At 42.4% G+C, this 21,068-nt stretch overlaps 1 protein-coding gene across 1 annotated transcript in view; it reads left to right on the top strand.

The window, feature by feature from the left end:
* Positions 1-5,938: 5,938 nt before the first annotated feature.
* Positions 5,939-21,068, top strand: part of ZFR2 (zinc finger RNA binding protein 2) — a 641,917-nt gene continuing 626,787 nt past the window's right edge. Inside the window, exon 1 of the mRNA XM_069216682.1 lies at positions 5,939-6,122. Within this exon, the coding sequence (XP_069072783.1) occupies positions 6,067-6,122 (56 nt within the window). The 5' untranslated portion in view covers positions 5,939-6,066. The remainder of the gene's footprint in view (positions 6,123-21,068) is intronic.

A 21,068-nucleotide genomic window follows, 5' to 3' on the forward strand; every position in this document is an offset into this window, starting at 1 on the left:
TGGGTCCCAGATCAAAAAGTGGCTGAGTATGTGGCAAGTAAAATCCATCACCCCTTGGATAAGGAGGTAAAAGCCTGCTTACACGCAGAGTTCCTTGGAAGGCAAGGTGGCAGACTCTCCATCTATTGACCCAAAGCTTTGCACATATTTTTCCAAGTATATGACAGACCCTAAAAAAGGGATTGATCGTTCCTAACGGGCTTGCCAGGATAAGCTGCTGGATGTTCTAGGGCCCCTGACTAAGATAATAGAGCTTGTGGAACAATCCAAACAGTTGGGATTCCTTCTGCCTACCGACATTGTGGTGTGCTGGGCACAGCGGGCTGTTCGGAAATGCCAACTGTGCCCTTGATAAAGATCGACCCCAAACTTGAGGAACTTTCATCTTCAAAAGCAGGCCCAGTAGTGCAAGGCAACCTTTTCAAGGAACCCTTCGTGAAGGAGCTTGGGAAGTTTGTGGCAACCTTCTCTGCGCTCGATAAGGTGCAGTCACTTATTAAGAAAATGTTCCCTAGGAAGGTTTTCTACGGGGCCAGAAGAGGCAGGGGTCGCTTCTCCGGCCGGCCCTTCCAATCTGGTCCCTCCAGAGGACAAGCCCACCGCAACAACGGCTGGAATTATGGTAGGCAGGGAATTGTCTTCCCCAACTGAGGAGAACGGAGAGGCAGATCCAACCGTGCTGCCAGAGAAGGAGCTAATGCCTGAGGAGGCTCCAATGGTAAGCACTACCCTTTTTTCCCTGCTAAGACTGGGAGGGAGACTGAGGCTGTTCGTCCACAGATGGGCCCAGATCACTTCCAATCCTTGGGTGCTGGAGATGGTCAAAATAGAGCAAGCACTGCACCACTAGATTCAAGCTAGCCTAGCTGATGAAGGATGAAACCTTGAAACCGGTCCTAGGATGCTTGTTTCCGGTCCAGGGAGGACCTGGCTTGACAGTTCAGGCTGGACTGTTCCCATGAGGAACAGGGTCAAGACTGATTTGTATATGGATTGGTCCAAACTGGGGTGGCATGGTGAGCAAAAAACGATGGATTAAACCCAGATCTTTGTGACTAGGGGTGAATGTTTACATTGGTCAGCATTACGTCCATCATCTGTTCTTTTTGCATTTGTCGCCCCAAGTGGGAAGGGTATGCCCAGACGTGGGTCCCGTGCTCACTGCGCCACTGGATTCAAGCTAGCCTAGCTGATGAAGGGTGATACCCTGAAACCGGTCCTAGGACGCTTGTTTCCAGTCCAGGGAGGACCTGGCTTGGGAGTTCGGGCTGGACTGTTCCCATGAGGAACAGGGTCAAGACTAATTTGCATATGGCTGGATCCAAACTGGGGTGGCGTGGTGAGCAAAAAACACAATGGATTATCCCAGATATTTGTGACTGGGGGTGCATGTTTGTATTGTTCAGCATTCCGTCCATCATCTGTTCTTTTTGCATTCCTCCAGGATTGGACACAAGAACAGGGCTATACATTCCTTACTTTCCTTCTGATCCCCAGAGTGGCAGCTCACGTTCGGAGACAGAAAGCATCGCTGGTACTCATTACCTCGATCTGGAGATCTCAAGCATGGTTCCTAACGCTCCTAGAGCTGTTCTCGATGGAGCAGCTGAGACTGCTGTCATCACCAGGGATCCTACGGGATCTGGCCGGACCTCTGCATTCCCTGGTGATGCAGGGACACCTGATCCTGATAGCTTGGAGGACTTCAGGGGATGATGGCAGGACATCGGACTTTCGGAGGAAACTGACAATCTCATCAGACAGGCATGGGCATCGGGCACGACCAAGAGATATAAATTGGCCTATGGAGTATGGAGAGGCACTTGGATCACATAGGAGCCTCCGTTATGCACATAATTAATTTCCTTGTGGAACTGTGCAAATCAGTATTGGCTTATCACATGGTTAATTCCATTAGATCAGCCATATCAGTGGGACACGTTCCCTTGGTTTGTAAGCAGCTTAAAAGAATCAGAATGTCTAGACCCCACAACCCTGGTATCCAGGCTTATGGGACGTTAATAGAGTCCTCCACCTCCTTTCGGATTGGCAGGATAATCAATACTTGCCCAGGAAGGAGATATCAGCAAATCTGGCCATGCTGCTATGTCATATTTCTTGCAAGAGGGTTTCGGATGTCTGGGCCGTTGACATCACGACAAGAGATTTCACACCAGAAAGGCTCAAATTTACTATATCTAGACTGACAAAAACAAATACCAAGTTGGTATCATACCCTAGTTTTGAAAGTCATCCTAAACTTTGTGTGATGAGGTGCCTTAAGGCGCCTGAGGCAATGGCAGCGGAAATAAGACCATCCGTTGAGAAACAACTGTTAATTACCACCAAGAAGCCACACAGGGCAGTTTCATCACTATCTAATGCCAGGTGGGCAAAATAGATTATAATGGAGGCAGGCATTGGTGCCTGCCTTTTTGGTGGTCGCACTCCACCAGAGGGGCGATGGGCTCTAAGGTGATACAGGTAGGTGGCAGACTGGAAAACATTATGAGTGAGGCCAAATGGTCAAGAGAATCCACCTTTGCGAAATTGTATTTCAAGCCTACTCATGAAGTTGCATCGCTGGTGGTAAGTAAGCTTTGAACATGCATAATCCTCGCCTCCGGTCCTGACATAGAATGAGAAATTTCCTAGCTAATGTGAAGGGAAATTTCAATTCTATTAAGGACACGGACGCAAGGATTATCCCACCCTATGTTCTGGCAGTATACACTCCCTGGGCTTTCTGATCAAATCAAGGAATACATTACTTACTGGTAATATTCTTGTTTACGAACTACTGACCTATGCATGACGTTTCTGAGATGACTATATGCTATCTTGAATGCCATTTGATCTCCTTCGTAATTTCCTTGGAAGCATATCACTAAGATGTAGGGTTGCTGTGATTTCTTTTAATGCTGATTTGGAGTTGCTAAGGGTTATCAAGTATGATGGAGGATGATTAATGCTTTGTTTATATTCTAGGATGTGATTCTAAGACTCATTGAGGCCGCTTGAACTTAACTTCCTACAGTGAAGAAGAGGAAGGACTGGACCTGCCACACATTTATATGGACATTCGGACAGTACTTCTACTGGTTTATGGTTACCTTGATCACGCTGTTGGACTCTTGGGCTATTTAGTGTTTTTACTGTGTTTTTTACTTGAACTTTGAACTTGCTGTAATAATAAAAGTGAAGAAAGGATTGCATAATCCTCGCCTCTGTGTCCTTAATAGAATTGAAACTTTTCTTCACATTAGCTAAGACATTTCTTAATCCTCCCTTTTCCTGTGCCCTGATTTCTCTCCCAGGGATCTCAAAAGCAACAAGGAACAGTGATTGTTGAGGAGAGTTAGCACCCTAAAAGATAGCTGGTAAGTACCTATAAATGAATATGCGTAAAGGTGGGTTAGGTGAGAGTGAGGGTGTGGGTGTGGGAAGAATTTGAAGAGAATAGCCTTCCATGGGAGAGCATTGGGGCTGAGATGGTTGGATTTGGAGATGGTAGGGGTTGGTGTCAGGAGGGTTGGATATGAGGTTGGGGAGGACTGGGTGAAGGTGTGCAAGAGTAATTCTTGCTGCCTGTAATTCTAGTTGGGTTAGCATTCTGGCCATGATTGCCCCACCTAACACTTCATTATGTGGACTGGCCATCACTCAACAACAAGGTGTAAGCCCTCACTTCTTCTTTGTGCCAGCTACCTACAAGGGGTAAGGGCAGCTGAGTTTGCAGATGCAAAGACTGGGTGGAGCTCCCAAAGGTGGAACTGCCAAAGGCTGCCAAAGGTAACAAAGTAACACAATGTGATAACTAACTGACTGAAAACTCAAGTTAAATGTGCATGAGTGACTAAAACATGCCTGGGCCAGCACTTAAGTGTAGAAAACATTCCACAAAGACCCTGCTAGGACAATTAAGATGTTCCTGCACAAATACCCCGTACTAATGATTCAGTAATACCATTGTCAACAGTCTGATATTAGTCTTTGTGTGCAGTTATTTTGTGTATGTAGAGATTAAAGTACTTTTGCTTTAGTCAAAGCATGGTCTATACCTAAATTTACTAATAAATACAAGCTTGGTTATTTATATCTTTATTTCTAACCCGCACCACCGCCTTGAGTAGTAGAGGTGGATAAGCAGCCGGAAGCTCAAGCCAGGTTCGAGCCTGAAGCCTGACTCTGGCTCATCTTGAGGCCTGTTGAGACCACGAGTCCACAACTCTATCCTCATGCAAAGAGAGGTAAAAACAAAGCATTAACATTTGAAATAAAAAGGTGAGACAAACAGATACGCAATTAATGGCTGATTAAAGGTGAAACCAGAAAACCTGCATTAATTGTGGCTTCCCCACTTAACCAAATCGGATGATCTTCAGCAAATATTTCATTTTATCGTTCCTCCATATTCTTCTTCAATATTTCATATGAAAGTACCGTCAAATAGGTGAGTTCAGAATACCAGCTGTACAAAAACCTGTTGTGTATAATTTTGTAGACTATATTGCTGCATTATCTTTAAGAACATGGGCCAAATAGAGGGTTCACGTGAAAACAGTCTTGCCTCCTAATTCTTTAATTGCACTGTTGCTATGGTTGGGGTGGGGCAGGAATGATTCTAAGTTTATGTTTAAAAACTATCCCTTTTGATAAGTACTTTTCAGTGCAATGCTATAATGTGACATAACAGTGTCAACACTTCCACGTGTTAAAGACATACATTTTTTTAATTTTAAAGAGGCTTCATTATATTGTATGGGATATTTGTTGTATGATTCACATGACAAACATTTTCAGGGCTCGGCTCATGCTCCGTCCTTAAGAGCCAAGCCAGACCTTTGACTCGGCTCTGGCTTGGCGCATGCTGATTATTTGTTGGCTCACCCATGTCTACGGACTAGACCTGGGTCCACTCTGCCTTGCGGCCTTCAGGGTAAAATGTTAAAGGACTATTTTGGTGATCAATTTGAAGGCTAACAGTAAAGAGATCTAAGAAGAACAGAGGTACAAAGTTTCAAATAACGCATTCCGAGCCAAATAGCCAGTTCCCACATGAGGAGTCTGACCATCATTTTACTGCCTGATTTGCTTACTAACTTCTCTTCTGGAGAACTGGTTTGGTTTCTACCCTCATGAGACACTGTACTATTGCACTTAGATATACACATCTGGCTTAGACACTAACTAGTTTTAGTACAGTCACTTCACCAGAGGCCAGGGAACAGATAGGGTTGCCGCCTGGACAGTTTTCTACCAGCACCACTAGTATTTTGCTGTCCTGGCCAGTACAAAAATAAGCAAAATCATCTAAAGCTGGTATTTTTTTAGCCCTTATCTGTACATATTTCAAACAGCAAATATAAACAGAAAGCGCTTTCAAATGTGTTCTAGAGCTGAGTTAATGACCCATGACTAATAATTATAGTTAACAAATACAGACAAATATTTCTACAAATGAATACATGCGACTTTCTTTGAATTCCTTTTTAATATCAAATATAGGTGCGTTGCAGACTCTTAAAATAAACGGCCGGTGTTTTCTCTCAGAAAGACGGCAACCCTAGACACAGCATATAAGCTCAGAATTGACGTTAATCAGCATTTTATTGAATTATTAATAGCAACTGGGTGGCCCAATTGTCCATGCCACCACCGTTCCTGATGTTTGTAATATAAAACCCTTTGGTGGGACGTTAAGTGTGACACGTTCTTAATAAAAAGGTCCGCAATGGGGGCACATGAGAAAATGCATTTTTCAAAATGCAAACATTGCTTATATCAAGGGGAGAAAAAAAAATAGAGGTATAGGTCACGATAGTGTTACCTCTACCTACATACCCAGACATCGCGCATGCGCACAAGAGCCAAGAGCTTCGCTCTCGCGCCACTGTACACTGAACATGCGCAGTGTGACAGACATTCGGCACGCGCGTGTAGGGGGGTTAACAGGCAACACCGGCTCCGCGCTCGTGCCGCCGGCCGTCAGTCCCTGCACGTGACCTGAGGAGAGCTCCGCCCCCTCTTTTCACCGGCCGGGTTTGCTTTTGAGAAGACACCAAGATGGCGGCGAGTAATTATTACGGTTTCCCGCATGCCGCCGTGGCACCACCGTACAGGTACCGGCTGGCGAGCAGAGCGAGGCGTTCCCCTTGGTGGTGTCCGCCCCAGGGAGGGAGGGGCTGCCCAGTTCTAAAGCCTCCTCCTTTGACAGTCTGGATTTCGGAGAATAGCGGATTTACAGGGGAGGAGGGGATTTTAACGGAGTGAGGGGATGTGATAGTCGGCGGGGGCCGGCCGGCACTCGTAAAATGGCGGCGGCGTTTAGTTGTCAGTCTTCGCCCAGACGATATGCAAGAGGAGAGAGTAGCCTGTGGGGATGTGCACTTCGGACTCTAGCCTTCTCCCGGGGGGCGGGGTACCCTGAAATGCCGTCTTTTGGCTACCCTGCCGTATGTGCAACTAGGACGAGCCAGCACCAGTAGTAGAGGCCTCACCACTTCACAAAAGTGGGCGCTGAGTTTGATTCTAGGTGGTCAGTGCTTTAATTAGAAACGTCCGTGTACAGGTACTCGCCACCCCTCAGTACCTGCGTGCTACAGATGGGTGCTGATTCTATAATGAGAAGTATTGCACCAGTACTTAGAAATGCAGACACAAATTATAGACGTACTGGTACTCCGTACCTGCCCATTTGAATCATAGTTGATGCTTCGTCTTCACTAAATTGGGAGTTTCAGATGACTCGTCACCGCGATACAACATTTGCACCCTGGGCTCTCATAGTATTGGAATCAAGTGTGTTAGTGTCATTCATTCATTGATTTGAAAGCAGGCACAATTATATCAAGTGCTGTAGAGTCACATCGCTGACCAGAAGTGATCTATAACCGTACTTTGGATGATTACCATCTATGAAGGTATTGGTGACCTGTTTGGCGGCCTAATGCTTAAGTAATCACAGAGGATTCTCAACTAGTTTACCACCAAGGTTCACAATGTAGCATATAGTAGCAGCATCTAATTGTCACAGAGTCTGTGAATATGAGTACTGGGGTGCGAGGGTCACTGCTTTCACATTACAGCTCTGCACCTGTAGGGTCATTAAACCATTCAAAGATTTTGGCAACTTGGAGGTCTACAAAACAAAACAAACAAGGTAAACACCTTGGGCGTAAACAGGCCCATCCACTGGTTAGTTCGGCACCTAAGCGTAACCTCACTAATCTTAGATACTGTTAAGTGCATTGTTAGTCACACAGTCCACCTGCGAAGGTATAGTCTTCTAGAAGTTTTGTCTACTTCACTTCCTAATTAGCCCAAGTACTTTGGAATAGGGTGGACGCTGACTTGTGTAATGAGCTTCGTTTATTAGTTGTGCCTCTGATGTACGCAACCATGGGTTTATGAGCATACGTCTGTAGAATCACCACCTCAATGGCTTTATAGCCTCCTTTGGTGCATCAACAGTAGGCACTAATTATTCCTTTCTTAGTGTGATCAACCCAAGGTTCACTTAAGTGTATGGTATGTAGGACAGTGTCCATGGGGCCCAATCCTAGTTTAGACCATTTCTTTCTGGTCATATAGTACCTATGGATGATCCTTTGTGTCATTGAATTTACTGTGTGAGCTTCACCATTTTATTGAGCTCTCTGTCTAGTTGGGGCTTAATTATTCAGCAAGTACCTGGCAGCCCACCTCAGTAGGATTAGTTCAAAGCGCCCATTTGCCACTCTCGGGGGTTAGCAGAAGAGACACAGCTATCATATAGAAATCATCCTGCCCCAGAACAGTCATCATTTGGGTTACCATGCTCCTGTGACAAAGCAGTAGATGGCTCCTAAGGGAGTCGTTTGGATTTTATCCAGTGTGGCTTTCCTTGCCTAAAGCACTCATGGGCTGTTAGTATCAAGTGCATAATGCATACCTTGAAGGGGGATTCTGCTCATCTTGGTACTTTTCAGATCCTATTGCGCTTCAAGTGTTGGTTTAGAGTGTGAGGGAACAGTACATAGATATTTATTAACCCAATATTGTCAGGGCTTAGGTCTTCATACCCGTTTTGGGAAGGTTTCAGTACTTTGTGTATGTCTTCACAGGGAGCAACAGTAGTTGGTCAACACTAGGAAAGACATATGGCTCAATGTGGCCTCTATGATGGATGAAAACTTAGAACTCCAAATCTTGGAAATACGTCCTCTCATGTTCACTATCCTTGTTTTACTGGCTTTCTAAAGGTCCTGTTCTTGGGGTGATTCCGTTTTCATTGTGCAGTATTCTTCCTAAACATCTCATTTCCCTCTGCATTTTAAATATGATGAATCGGTACACACTCAAGTCACTTCTTTAAGTCTTTTTCTTTTTCCGTTCATTAATTTATTTCTTCTGCATGAGAAATTAAAGCTGTGGTGAAAGCTTAATGCTCAGTCCCTTCATTCGGGCCTTGCTCTTTTTGACCTGTTGGCTTCCTCCGTTAGCTTTTTTTCTTATTTTCTGAAGGTTAGGCCTGGGTGTCAGTCTTTCTCTGCTGCAGTCACAGCAAACATAAATTCAACAATTGACCTTGCGTTTGTATCTTCCTCTTAAGTAGGGCCTCTTTCATGCTCTGCTTATATTAGCTTATCTTTTAACAGTACCTTATGTAGGTTCATTTTTGACTGTCCTCTTCCTTTAACTCATCCAGTTTCTCATTTCATGATCTGCCACTTTCTGCTGTTTATCACCAAATTTGTCAATTAAAGATGTTCATATTAGATTATTTTTTTTACTTCCACTTCCAAAAAATAAATGCTTTTTAGAAATATAGCTTATTTTACAATTCATTAATAAAGAACAATTAGAAATATCATAAAATCTCTGTTAAATAGGGCTTAATCATATCAATACAACCACCACATAACACAGACCTAAAAACAGATATTAAATGGTGTATGAAATATCCTCTCAATTAAAGTGCGTCTTGGGGAACCTGTAACCTATTTATACTGCACATAACAAATTATTCAGGAGTGCATCAATTTAACCTATTACTATACAAAGTTAATTTCAAATGCTTAGGTTACAAAAGTGTATTGTGCAAGGCAAACATCTAATAACCAGCAAAGGGACAATTCATATTTAAAACCCCTTTTAAAAGTACATCATAGGTAAATCCACAGCAGAACACTTTCGTAGGCATACATATCATTTATGTAATGGCTAAAGGGCCAGTATCATACGCAGGGCATCCTCCTAATTTAGTCTACATTGTCCCCATTAGATCAAATACTATCCCAAGACATGACATCAACGCCAACCTAGGACAGCTCAGTAAGGGGACTTCCTGGCATAAGGTGATGTAATCTTGTGCAATTATTGGCAGATGGCATTGTCTACATCTTTATGTCTCAAACCACGTACCATATTTAATCCCTTTTCTCTCAACCTTATCCCATATTTGGAAACTGGTGATAGAATCTTCTTTCTTTCCTCTAAGAAAAATATACAATCCAACAGTAAGGCTCTCACTGAGTGTCTTTTACACTGCTTACATGAACACTGACCATGGTTCTCTACTATCTGGGCTTTCAGCCCTGGCATCTGCCACCCCGGATCAATTCCCACCTTCAGTTGCCAAATTTGATCTTGCAAAGTTCTACCTGGGATCCTGTATAAATAAGGGAAGAGTTTGATGTCCTCCTTGGAAAATAAAAAAAGGCACAACAGATCTCCTACTCCTCAAGTACTGAAGGTCCCCACTTCAGCTAGTTTCTTCAGCTCAGCGCCTAAGATTGCTCTTTATTTGACTAGTTGCTTCACTTCGCCCGTCAAGGTGCATATCTAGGACACCTAAGCGGTCCATCATAACTTTCACTTGATTCCTCTTACTAGAGAAGATTGACAATACCTCAGGGAGAATGAACACAGATAATTTATCACAGGGGGATCCCTTTTTAATTAAACAAAATTGCAGGGCCCTTGCTTCCACCAGATCACTCCAGGCTATACAATTTCCAACTAATTTGTTATAGCTTGAACCATTGCATTTTTTGGTAGGTCAAGAACTGATTTTAGGATACTACCTTCTAAATCCTGCAGTGTAACCTGGCTGTCCATTGCCAGGGCCTCCACTCCGTACAAAGCCTGCAGAACTAATTGACCCTTTATGACTTTAATTAGAAGCTCAAAGGTATAACTACCATATTTACTGTCAAACCGCTTCAAGCCACAGCTGTCAAAACAAGCCTCCAACTGGCCAGATGTTTATTCCATTTTAAATAGTCTTAAAAGATCATCCCCAAATATTCCCTGACCTGCTCAAACTGTGTGTTGGCTAGAAACCAAGAGAATCTCCTTTATCGCCTTGCAAAAACCAGGGTTTTTGTCTTCTCAATATTGATTGTTAATTTATTTTCTAGGCAGTAAGAGATTAATGTATTTGATTTGCTTTGAGCGTAAGATCCATCGCCACCAGGTCGTCTGCATAAATATGGCAGCTAGTATGCTTACCCCAATCTTAGAAGAAAATAATTTAGTGGCACTTAATACGTGGCAGGCCTGAAAAATTATAAAAATATTGCTAGACATGCAGGTCGAGTAACTTGAATAATCTTCTCAACCTAACTGTAATGTACTTGACTCAAACGGGTCTCAAATTGCGTGATCCTAGGCAATTTGTTTACAGAGTCGCCTTTTTCTTCATTCTCACATATGGGTGCACCTTCAAATATGTGAGCTTGGCACTTTTGCTGCAGAAAAAACACTATTTTGTTTGATTAAATAGACAAAATGTTTGATGCAGATATGATAATAATCTAGCCTACTTGTAGGGGACAAATGATCCATGACTTTCCTCTTAGTTTACTAATATCATTGCCACCAAGGCAGGAATGTTTCTCTGTTTATCTTCAAACACTCATGTTTAGTAAATATATGACCAAAGCATGATGTGATAGCATACTGTCATTTACAGACAGTACATTTCCAAAAGATGTCCAAAAAAACTTCCAACTAACTTGCGGCTTTACTGATTAAACTATATAGAGTATTAACAGTAGGTGAAATTTGGGTTTCAGAAAACATTTATCTTTTGCACATCACTAAGTAAAGAGTTCTGATTTATTTTTGTCCTTTTAAATGATTTTTTTCATCACACAAATTAAAAAACAAAAGGGCTTTTACAACTACTGAAATGTATTTTGATATGTTTGTACAGTTGACTGACTGTGATATTAAAGACTCTATGGTGTCAGATTTTTTCCTACTAAACATTTAAATAATTCTTTTTACAGCAGGTCAGAGAATTTTACCTTACAAAATCCTGGAACTCTGCATTGAGAAGGGAAATTAATTGCAAGTCAAAATGACTTTTGATCTCTGTCTCAAAACAGAGCAAACGTGCCAACATAACAAGATTTAAAGGGGTTTTTATTGCTCCTTTACTTTCTGACTGAACAGAACGCCTGCTCATTATCAACTCGGGGTGAGAAGGACCTAAAAATAGCTCAACCTGATTAAAAAAAATGACTCGCCATAGTGGGTGGTTGGGTACATTTTTGAGGCCTGCCTGGCCTGTTCCTTGACAGCCTTACTGCTCCATCAAGATCAAACTATACCCAGTTATTACTATGTGGTTTTAAGAGGAGATCTAACAGTGCCTCAGATATATTCCATTGTTGGAACTTACACCATAGGATGCCTCTGTCCACCCTGTAGAATGCCACTGGAAGTCAAAGAAACAGCAGCAAAGACCACTTACCAGCTCTGTTGACCTCCTTGTGACACCCCACAGAGTGAAACAGTGGTTGTTGAGTGTTTTGACCTGAATCCTCCCTACTCCACAGGGATCAGTCCAGTGTCAAAAGCACATGCAACAATATTCTTTGATAGAGTTTGGGAAAATAGCTTAGAAGTGATGTTCTGCAAAGATAACGGCCGATAGTTGGTTAGAAGGTCAGTTTTTCCTTTTTTATGAATAGGCTTCACTGTGGCTCTCTTTGATGAATCTGGAAGGATACCTGTAGATGTTACCAACTTTAAAAACCCACACAAGATTAGGCCGCACTTGATGGGATCCTTCTTAAAGATAACAGATGGTTGGCCAGACTGAATCACCAGGCCTGTAGGATTTTCTGTTACAGATAATTTTGGACAGTACCACTGCTGCCTGGAAGTTTATGATAGGCTCTCTATCTTATTGGGAAGTATCCAGTGGCACCGACACATTTTCTGAGTTTCCACCACTGTAGTGGGAATAAATAAAAGTATACTAATCATCCTCACTTATCTGTGCCTCAAGGTAACATGGTGAAATAAGAGTAACCAAATTCACCAGCCTCTGAAAATGCTTACTATTCTGCACAGTAGTTGCTAGCATTAGGTCCCAATCTAGCTTGTACCATTGCCTTTTTTATGGGCACATAAGTTACGATATGCAGTTTTCGAAGCTTCCATCTCTTCTCTTATATTTGCGTTCTTTAGATTTGTATTAAATTGTCAACAGATATTCACAGTTCTTCTTCTCTCCTGACAATTGTTGTCAAACCAGCCATACCCTTTTTCTCTACTACCCCAAACTGGCTTTGATTCACCCTTGGTCAGTTTGGAATGGGCTAATAATTGCTTCATTAGTCTGTTGTACCAACCTATCCCATCATCTCCTACTTCCAAATCGGGGAGCTCAAATTCATTTGGAGGTAGGGCCTGAAGTGAGTCTTCTGTGATCAAAACCCAGATTCTTCTGTGGTAAACTACCACAGGGGGCAAGGTTGCATTTACTTGAGATGCAAAGGGATCTTTAAACTCTATGCTAAGAGCATTATGATCAATTGGCCCTAAATTAAGAACTCTAAAAATACATTTACCTGATGAAACTGGTAAATCGGGACAAATACATAGTCAATGGGCATACAACTGTTAACATATTAAAAGGCTCTGGTAGCAGGTATATCGTCATTACACCGACTGTTAACATTAATCAAGTTCTGCTGAACTTAGCAAGGCAGACCCTTCACATCACCTTCAGTGGTACTTGCTGGAAAAATGCAGTCCAGGGTATTTAATGCCGACAGCTGCTCCTTCAAGGAATCATCAAACTTTTTAAACACTGGTTTCTAATTAAAGCCCCCCTATAACAAAAAGTGCATTGGGATACTCCACTGACAGTTTGTGCACTATTACCAAGTTCAACAGTTCACATACTGGTATGGGGGTGAGCTGGCAGAACATTTATGTTTACACAGACCATTTCATTCAACTCTGCAACATCATTGAACAGATCAATTAAGTAGGCAAGAACCCATGCACAAGCAATTTACAACTTTGTTACTTTCCTCTGATAGTGGACAGATACCAGCATTAGTAATCCACCTACAGATCTTGCCCTGGTCGAGGGCTTGGCTTTTTGTGTTAAAGAGACATAACCCTAAAAAACCGGGCACTCTAACAGACAGGTTTCCTGGAAGAACAATACAGGGTAATTAGTCCGTACCTGTCTATAGCTTCCTGCTTGCATGGAAGATTTGAACCCATGAATGTTCCATACTAAGATGTGTCCTGCAATGGATGCCCTGCATACTACCAGTCAATCTCGTCAGCTCCTTCTGAAGTATGATGACCCTGCGTGACTTTTGGAAGGGAAGCTCTCTGCGCCCCAAGATCTATACTGTTCACAGCTAGGGCCCACATTCCTCCAGAGATTGCGAGAGTGTCTAATCACATCAAAATAGTGGGGTGGGTCTTAATTTCCCCTAGTTTGGGCGCCTCTAATTTTGAAACATAATGGTCACCCCTCTTTCTTGCGATCCATTCCATTCCCACCAGATTCTTCCAGCACCTGTTTTCTGTCTTACACGCAAGGACTTAGTAGAGATGACCTGATTGCATTCTAACCCACTACGTTTGGCTAAACATTGAGGTTTCCTGGGGCTGCCTCCATCCCCCGTTTGCCTGGCACTCTCCCACTCTACCTCAGCACTTTCATGTAGGCAAATGCCATATGCTACCAGAGCAGGCACCAAGGCTTCAACTGAAACCCCTCGCCTCCTCAGAGGCAAACAGTACACCTATTAGCTCCTTACCTACTACAGTCTTGAAGCCCACCTGCACCGAGTCCCTTGAGGAAATATTCTTTAATCTTTTTTATTTGCAAGTGCATTTAAAAGCCTAGATCGATTTAGGGGACGGCTCCCAAAGAGCCGTATCTTCCTATTAGATAGGGGTTTAACAAATAACTGCAGCGGTGTCTTTGTCCTGGAATCGTTTCGTACTTGGACTGATAGTCCTTTTTGGAACAACCTTGGTTTCTTTCTTACTAGATGTTTCTATTACAAGACATGGGGTTAAGGGGAGGTCTCTCTCTCTGTACTACCTTTCCCCCCCAATTTCCACCCTTTCTTTCAGTCATAAATTTGACAGTCAGCTTCTGAGTTTTTCCTCCCCTTAGAATTTTCCTCATCCTTCCAATACCTTTGTTACAAGGCTTTTCACAGGGAACCTCTCCCTGGATTTGAAAACCCTCCCTCAGGTTAGATCGGTTTGATAGCTCCAACTCTTCCAGTCCCAATAGAGCACTATTAGTAATGGGATAGGTGGGCTCAGCGACAATCGCTTTATCTGCAGGAACGTTGTCTTGGATTGCCTCAGGTGCCCTGTGGATTGAATGATTAACAGGTTTTCTGTACTTTATGTACTTATTCATAAAAGAAGCACCAACCCTGCTCTGAGATACCCTTTGACGTTCATCAACACAGTGCTTCAAAGATTCTACACAATTTTGTCTCTCCTGGTCCTTTAATAAAGCTTCAACATCACCCATCTCTCCATCACACATTGGAAAGTTTGCTTTGGGGCTGCATTACTATTGACCAGACAGAAATAGTAGTCTCCATTGTAGTTTCTTCTGGCTCAACTATTTCAATCTCCATTCTTTTGTCCGACCGCAACTTTACCTCACTGACAGTCATTATTATCATTGTCATTACCCAACTCCACATTACCCACCCTTTGATCTTCTTGATTGTCGGTCTTTTTACTTTAAAATGCTTTGTAACAAAGTCCTGCAGTTGATGCCAAACCTGCAACCGACCTGACTGATTTTTTTTAATTCTGCTTCCCTCTTGTCACTGGAGTATGGGCACTAGGAGTTACTGTGTTTAATGTATTCATTAAGGACTTTGATGCGATTGTGCCATCCCTTCCTGTGCATCTTGTTTGGACTTTCAAATCTGAGTGGCAGGGTATTCCCTTGGACTGCCAGCAGAGACATAATCGCGGCAGAACTGTAAATAACTTTAGGCGTGTTGCGAGCACCCATTAGATCTACATTTGTCAACTCAACAAGAGCGCAGACTGTCACTGAAATATCCTCCATACCATCCTCTAAGGCTCATGAGACATCTGCACCACCTACAACTTCTCTCTGTCAGTCCATCGATTTCAACCCCCTGCACCCTCCCCCCTTCGAGAACCCCTGATGGTCCTAGAAGGCATCCTTAGATATATCTAGAACAGGGGAATGGAGTACTGGAGGAGATTTATTGGGGCACCTACTCCCAAAAGCATTGTTGAGCATGCCGCACCACTGCGCCCTTTAGTCAGCCCCAACCCCCCTACCTTTTGGTCTCAGAATGCGCTCTGACATTGTAAGTTTGAGTCACTAACCCACTAGTCAAAAACAGGCTAGTGACTAAAGTAACTAAAGAGTCTTAAGGATAGTTGTAATGAAGGGTGATAGTAGTTGTTACACAGTCGTTTTCTGTATGAAAAAAGGCTCAAATCAAGGGCTCACAGGGTCATTGCCCCCTCAACAGTCACGAAAAAACATATAGGGGGTTATTACAACTTTGGAGGAGGTGTTAATCCGTCCCAAAAGCGACGGTAAAGTGACGGATATACCACCAGCCATATTACGAGTTCCATAGGATATAATGTACTCGTAATACGGCTGGTGGTATATCCGTCACTTTACCGTCACTTTTGGGACGGATTAACACCTCCTCCAAAGTTGTAATAACCCCCATAGTGTTTCCAGCGCTATTTGGGGTGCTGCTAAGGTGCTGCAGGAGTGCAAACGCTTCTGCCCCTCACTCCTGGTCGTACTGGCAAGATGGAAAGTGTTCAGGGAGCAGCCTAGACAAACAGTTGACCTTTCAGGTAAGCAGTGGTTGGTCCCCCAAGCACAAGCCGTACCAGCCCCCTAGGGTGGCCACTTAGTGAACCAGGGGACCTCACTCTGTACGCTCCTAGTGCCCCCACCCCAACTTCTTTGCCTCCTTTTCTCAAGTTTTCTGAGGCTGTATTATCACTATGACGCTCCTTCTTTGGCGGCAGTAGCTTAGGCTCTTACACTCACTTGGGACTAGAGATACTTGAGACTCAGTTGCCCAGCAATCTCCATCTTATCCAGCATTAATTTGATAGCATTCAATAGTCGCAATATCCAGCGAGCGGCATGTGGTAAATAGGCAGAGGGTGACAGGTGGGGAGTGATCTTCCTGCACTCTTGGGCTCTCAAAAAGCTTTAATGGGGTTATAGTGGATTTTACGATCAACACCAGTATCGTGCCGTAATTGTGATGTCCACCAAACCCCTAATCCCTCCCCTATCTCCTGACCACCACTCCCAACCACTCGTTTCTCCTACTCGTTGCTTTACTCAAAGTGCTTTCTTTCGATATGCGTCTCTGCCTCTCCAGCTCTCTCTCCTCTAAAGATGTTATTTATACACAAACAGACTCTGACCAGCAGAAATCAGTTACTCTTTGAATCAAATAACAACAAACATGGATTAAACAACCCTTTTAAACTCCTTGGAACATGCGCTATAGGCCTACTACTAAAACTTTATAAATGCAGAATTATTGGAAAAAGTCATCCTAAACACACATTAGGGTCGCATAGATCAACAATAATCTGATACTCGGACAGATGCTGCAGCAGCACTTGTGTGGGTGAGCCAAAACTCTTCAGATTGTAGATGAGGGACATTGACCTACTCACGCAGCCTGTTTCACAGCTATCCATTGGAACAAGTTGGACATTGCAGACAATGTCTTTACCAGAGCTACGAAGTGGTTTTATGAGAAAATCTTCACCCTATACCAAAAGGGCAAGCACATATGTAAAGGACTGTGCAAATAAACCTTTCTTTCAACTTAATACTGAGAAAATAAAACACTATTTTGAGATTCAAGGGCAAATTTCCTCTGAATCCATCCCTCTAACAAATGACAGCAATACTTGTGAGATGGTAATGAGTAATAAAGTATTTTTAAATCCAAAATAAGAATCATCGACTATAACCGTTAACACCTTTTGGGCAGCAGTGCACCATACAATCTAATAAATGTATACACTCAAGAGAGCCACTGCACTTCTTGAAATCGATAAGGGAAAATTGTGATCAGAATAGCAGTCAACCTAAGGATTGACTGCTGTAATGCTTTGCTTAATTTTTCCGTAACCAAATTGTAAAAAGAAAAACATTCTGGCAGTCTGAGCTAAGGGGGCCCTTATATAGTAGACCATTGTATTGAGATTAGAAAGCCCATTTCTATTTCTTCCAGCGGGAAATAGGGTGTGCTTTAAAATAGTGTGACTTCCTTTTAAATGCATGACTGGCTCTTGCTTTGCCTAAAGTGTAGATACAGATATTTCCCAACTATTACAAAAGTGAGTGCAACACAAGCAGTAATTATTTTTTTGAGTACAGTTATATAATCGTATTTGATTCTCTTGTTTCTGATCTGAAAATACAAGATGAATGTTCTTTTTTCCGAACCCTATTAGCTCTCTTTGCATAATCTCCATTAATTATCTTCCTGGCCGCAGTTATACATATCGTATTTATTTCTGTACTGTTGTATAAATAGTTATATCCATTGTTAGCTCTGTGAAATATTATAGCTGTCCCTACTTTGAACCAACAGTTTAAAAGCTTTCTGATCTTTCACGTTGGAGAAGTTCTTCTTTAATGACTAGCAATCTCTCATACCTACGTACATGGTGATAGTGATTATCAGTGTTTTTTTGTTATAACTGGTCCCTTCTTTAAAGACCAACTGTCATGCTCAGTGTTTGGGTTTACCGTAGTATTTTTCAGCAAGGAAGGGTTTCACACAGACTGCTAGAGTCTTCAACCAGTAGTTGAAGCTTGGAAGATATGGCTAAAAACTGGGTTGCAAAGATATTCTGACCAGCGCTAACCTCTCCATTTGGAACTGTGACAGTTTCCGAGAACTGAAACAACTGAAGGGGGTTTGGTAAAAGGGATTGTAGTGGAATCTCCAAACTGGATGATGGGGGGGGGGGGGGTTGGAGGGTGTAAAGACTTTTATACAATTACACTTCAGGTTTGCACTAGTTAAAACCAAAATTGCTACATACTACAATGATTACACCTTTGACTAAACACACTGACAAAATAAAATAATCAACAACTGTTACCCAGTGGAGAATAGAATGTTGACTGTCTGTTTATCAAAAATTCAGTTGCCCTAATTTATAAAATGTTGAATAACAATACTACTTGAGTTATTGGACTGTCTAAGATCCAGCTGTCTAAGTTTCATAGTGTGAGGTTCCTTTTTAACTGACATGGATATATATGACATGGAAGGTGAAGAGGCACATCTAAACTATATGGAGGGGGCAATCAGTCCTGAGAACAGATAAGTGAAGTTTAAAGTTTTGCATGGGACCTATTATTCTCATATGCAGTTTGGGATAACAGAATGATTAGTGCTTGAGAGGCACCGGTCAGTCAGGCATTTTTCACACCATATTGCATGTAAGATTCAGCTGTTCTGGAACTTGCTGAAAGTTTATTTTTTCCTGGTTAAATGGTATTGCTATATGAGCTAACACTAAAATAATTATGTTGGGTTTATGGGTTTACTACATTGATTAGTTGCATGGCAGCAGTGAATACCATAGATACCAGTTGTTGATGCCTAAAGAATTGTCATAAAAATCGGGGGCCTCTGGATTAAATCTGATGAGGTATTGTGTAAACGATAATAGTTAAATTACCTCCCGCTAGCACCAAGTTCTTGATTAAAGGAGCAAAATTAGTCCTGCTTTGCTATGGAGTTGTTTAACTCAGGTCTGTTTTGGGCCAACAGTATACGTGAAGTGGGTGGTGCAGAGTATAAGACTGCAATGGACCTCTTGTTACATGTATTCTTTAAGTGTAGTACTGCTTAAATTAACAAAAAGTGTTAACATGTTTTTTAAATAAAAACAGTCTAGAGGGAGTATCCTATTAGTCAGATTAAATCTAGAATGTATTCCACTATCGCCTTTTACTGACTGGCAGGCCTTTTCCCCTTCAGTGCTAAGCCTTTTTTTTGTAATGTTAGTGGTACTTTGCACGTAGGTCTTCATAACTTTTTTTCCACATGAGGTATCCACACCAAATGTGTTTCCTTTTTGGCCAATAACCTGGGAATTCTTAAGGTACTCAGGGTTTGGAGATTCCTGTGGAGCTTGCCGAGAAAATAGCCACAATCTAGCTACATTTTGTTATTTTGTGGGGACAATATTGGGAACAATTTCTGTGCAAGAAAGTCTGTTTTCTACAATATAGCTTCAATAAAAGGTTTGCTGTGCTAGGATCACCATCTTCCCTGCTTTCAGCAACAGCAAAAACAATTAATCACTGTGTTTGGAATTTTCTAAGAGGCAGTCAATTTTTCCCAATTTTTGTAGTTTCAGCCAGCCCACATGCAGTTTGTGGTAGACACTGGTGCCCAATCCATGGGTGATCCAGGAAAACGGCACGCTTCTAAAAAGTATGCAGATGTTTGAAATCAAGAATAGGTCACTTATGTAGATCCCTCAAGGTTTTCCCAAAGAACATAACTGTTGAAATAAAAATCTAAAGAGAATGAGTAGGAAAAAAAGCCAACGGTGCTACTGTTTTTCGCTGTTTAATTTTGTGCCACAATTGGCTGATTTACGTACAAAATATACTGTTACCTACAATAAACCCTTATAGTCACAGGGAGGTATAGGGTTTGTGGGTTTTCCAAAAAACACACGCTACCCAGAGCCATCAGCGGAGATGCACCTTAAAATTATTTTCCATTGTCTACTGATTATACAGCAATTCATATAGTAAAATAAAAGGAATGAAAAATGGATATTAAGTAAACCTATGTGTTTCTGAAATGTACTCAAGATACTGATTCTAGAAACAGTGATTATTTGTACACCTCTGAATTTGTGGTTACTCATACCGTTGTGATTCAGAAGGCATTTAGCAAATTATCTTCTTTCTTGCAAAGAGGCTTACATTTATAAGCAACAAATGCAATACAGAGACTTTATGTAGGTGGTCCTAGTGCCTGCAGCAGGAAAAGCCCCAAAACACAGGACACATTACGTTTTCTCCTCAGTACTGACTGGGCGTCGTCAGAATTTGGGCCATAGCTCAGCCAGAACCAAGGGAATCACACCCAGACATTTCTGAAAACTAGACACCCTGGGGAATCTATAGGGCGTGACAGGTATAGAACTCACAAGTTTGTGTTTTTATTGTTACCCAGAAGCCTTTGCAAATCTCAGTCTTTGGATAAAAACACGCATTTTCCTTACATTTCTTTAAAGAACAGTTCTAAATCTGCAAGGATCCACAAACTATCTGCCACCTGCTGTTCCCACAAGACACTTTCACTAGGTAAAAATGCTACCCCACTTGTGTGGCTGGGTCTAGTGTTTACAAAAGGAAAAGCCCCCAATATGGAGATGTCTAATTTAATGAGTATAGTTGTGGGGTTGGCCCAGGCTCCGCAACCACCTAGAAAGGGCTTCAGAACACCACTGGACCAGAGGGAGAATAAAAGAGGACTGGACCTGCTGTCTGTGACCTGAGAGGAGCCCTGAAGGACTGGACCTGCTCCATCTTGTACTCCGTACAAATAAGTGGACTCCAGGGATCATAAGGCACCACCAGTTAATGCTACAGAGCTACAAGTGACAAGAGGCCTTTCCTGCAACTACCCAGTGGTACGTGGACCAGGGCTGGATCCTACTGTTGGCCTGTGCGTGAGACACTGAGTATCTGAGTGCCTTCTCTGAGGTCC

This window comes from Pleurodeles waltl, chromosome 12 (assembly GCF_031143425.1).
Source record: "Pleurodeles waltl isolate 20211129_DDA chromosome 12, aPleWal1.hap1.20221129, whole genome shotgun sequence".
Taxonomy (NCBI): Eukaryota; Metazoa; Chordata; class Amphibia; order Caudata; family Salamandridae; genus Pleurodeles; species Pleurodeles waltl.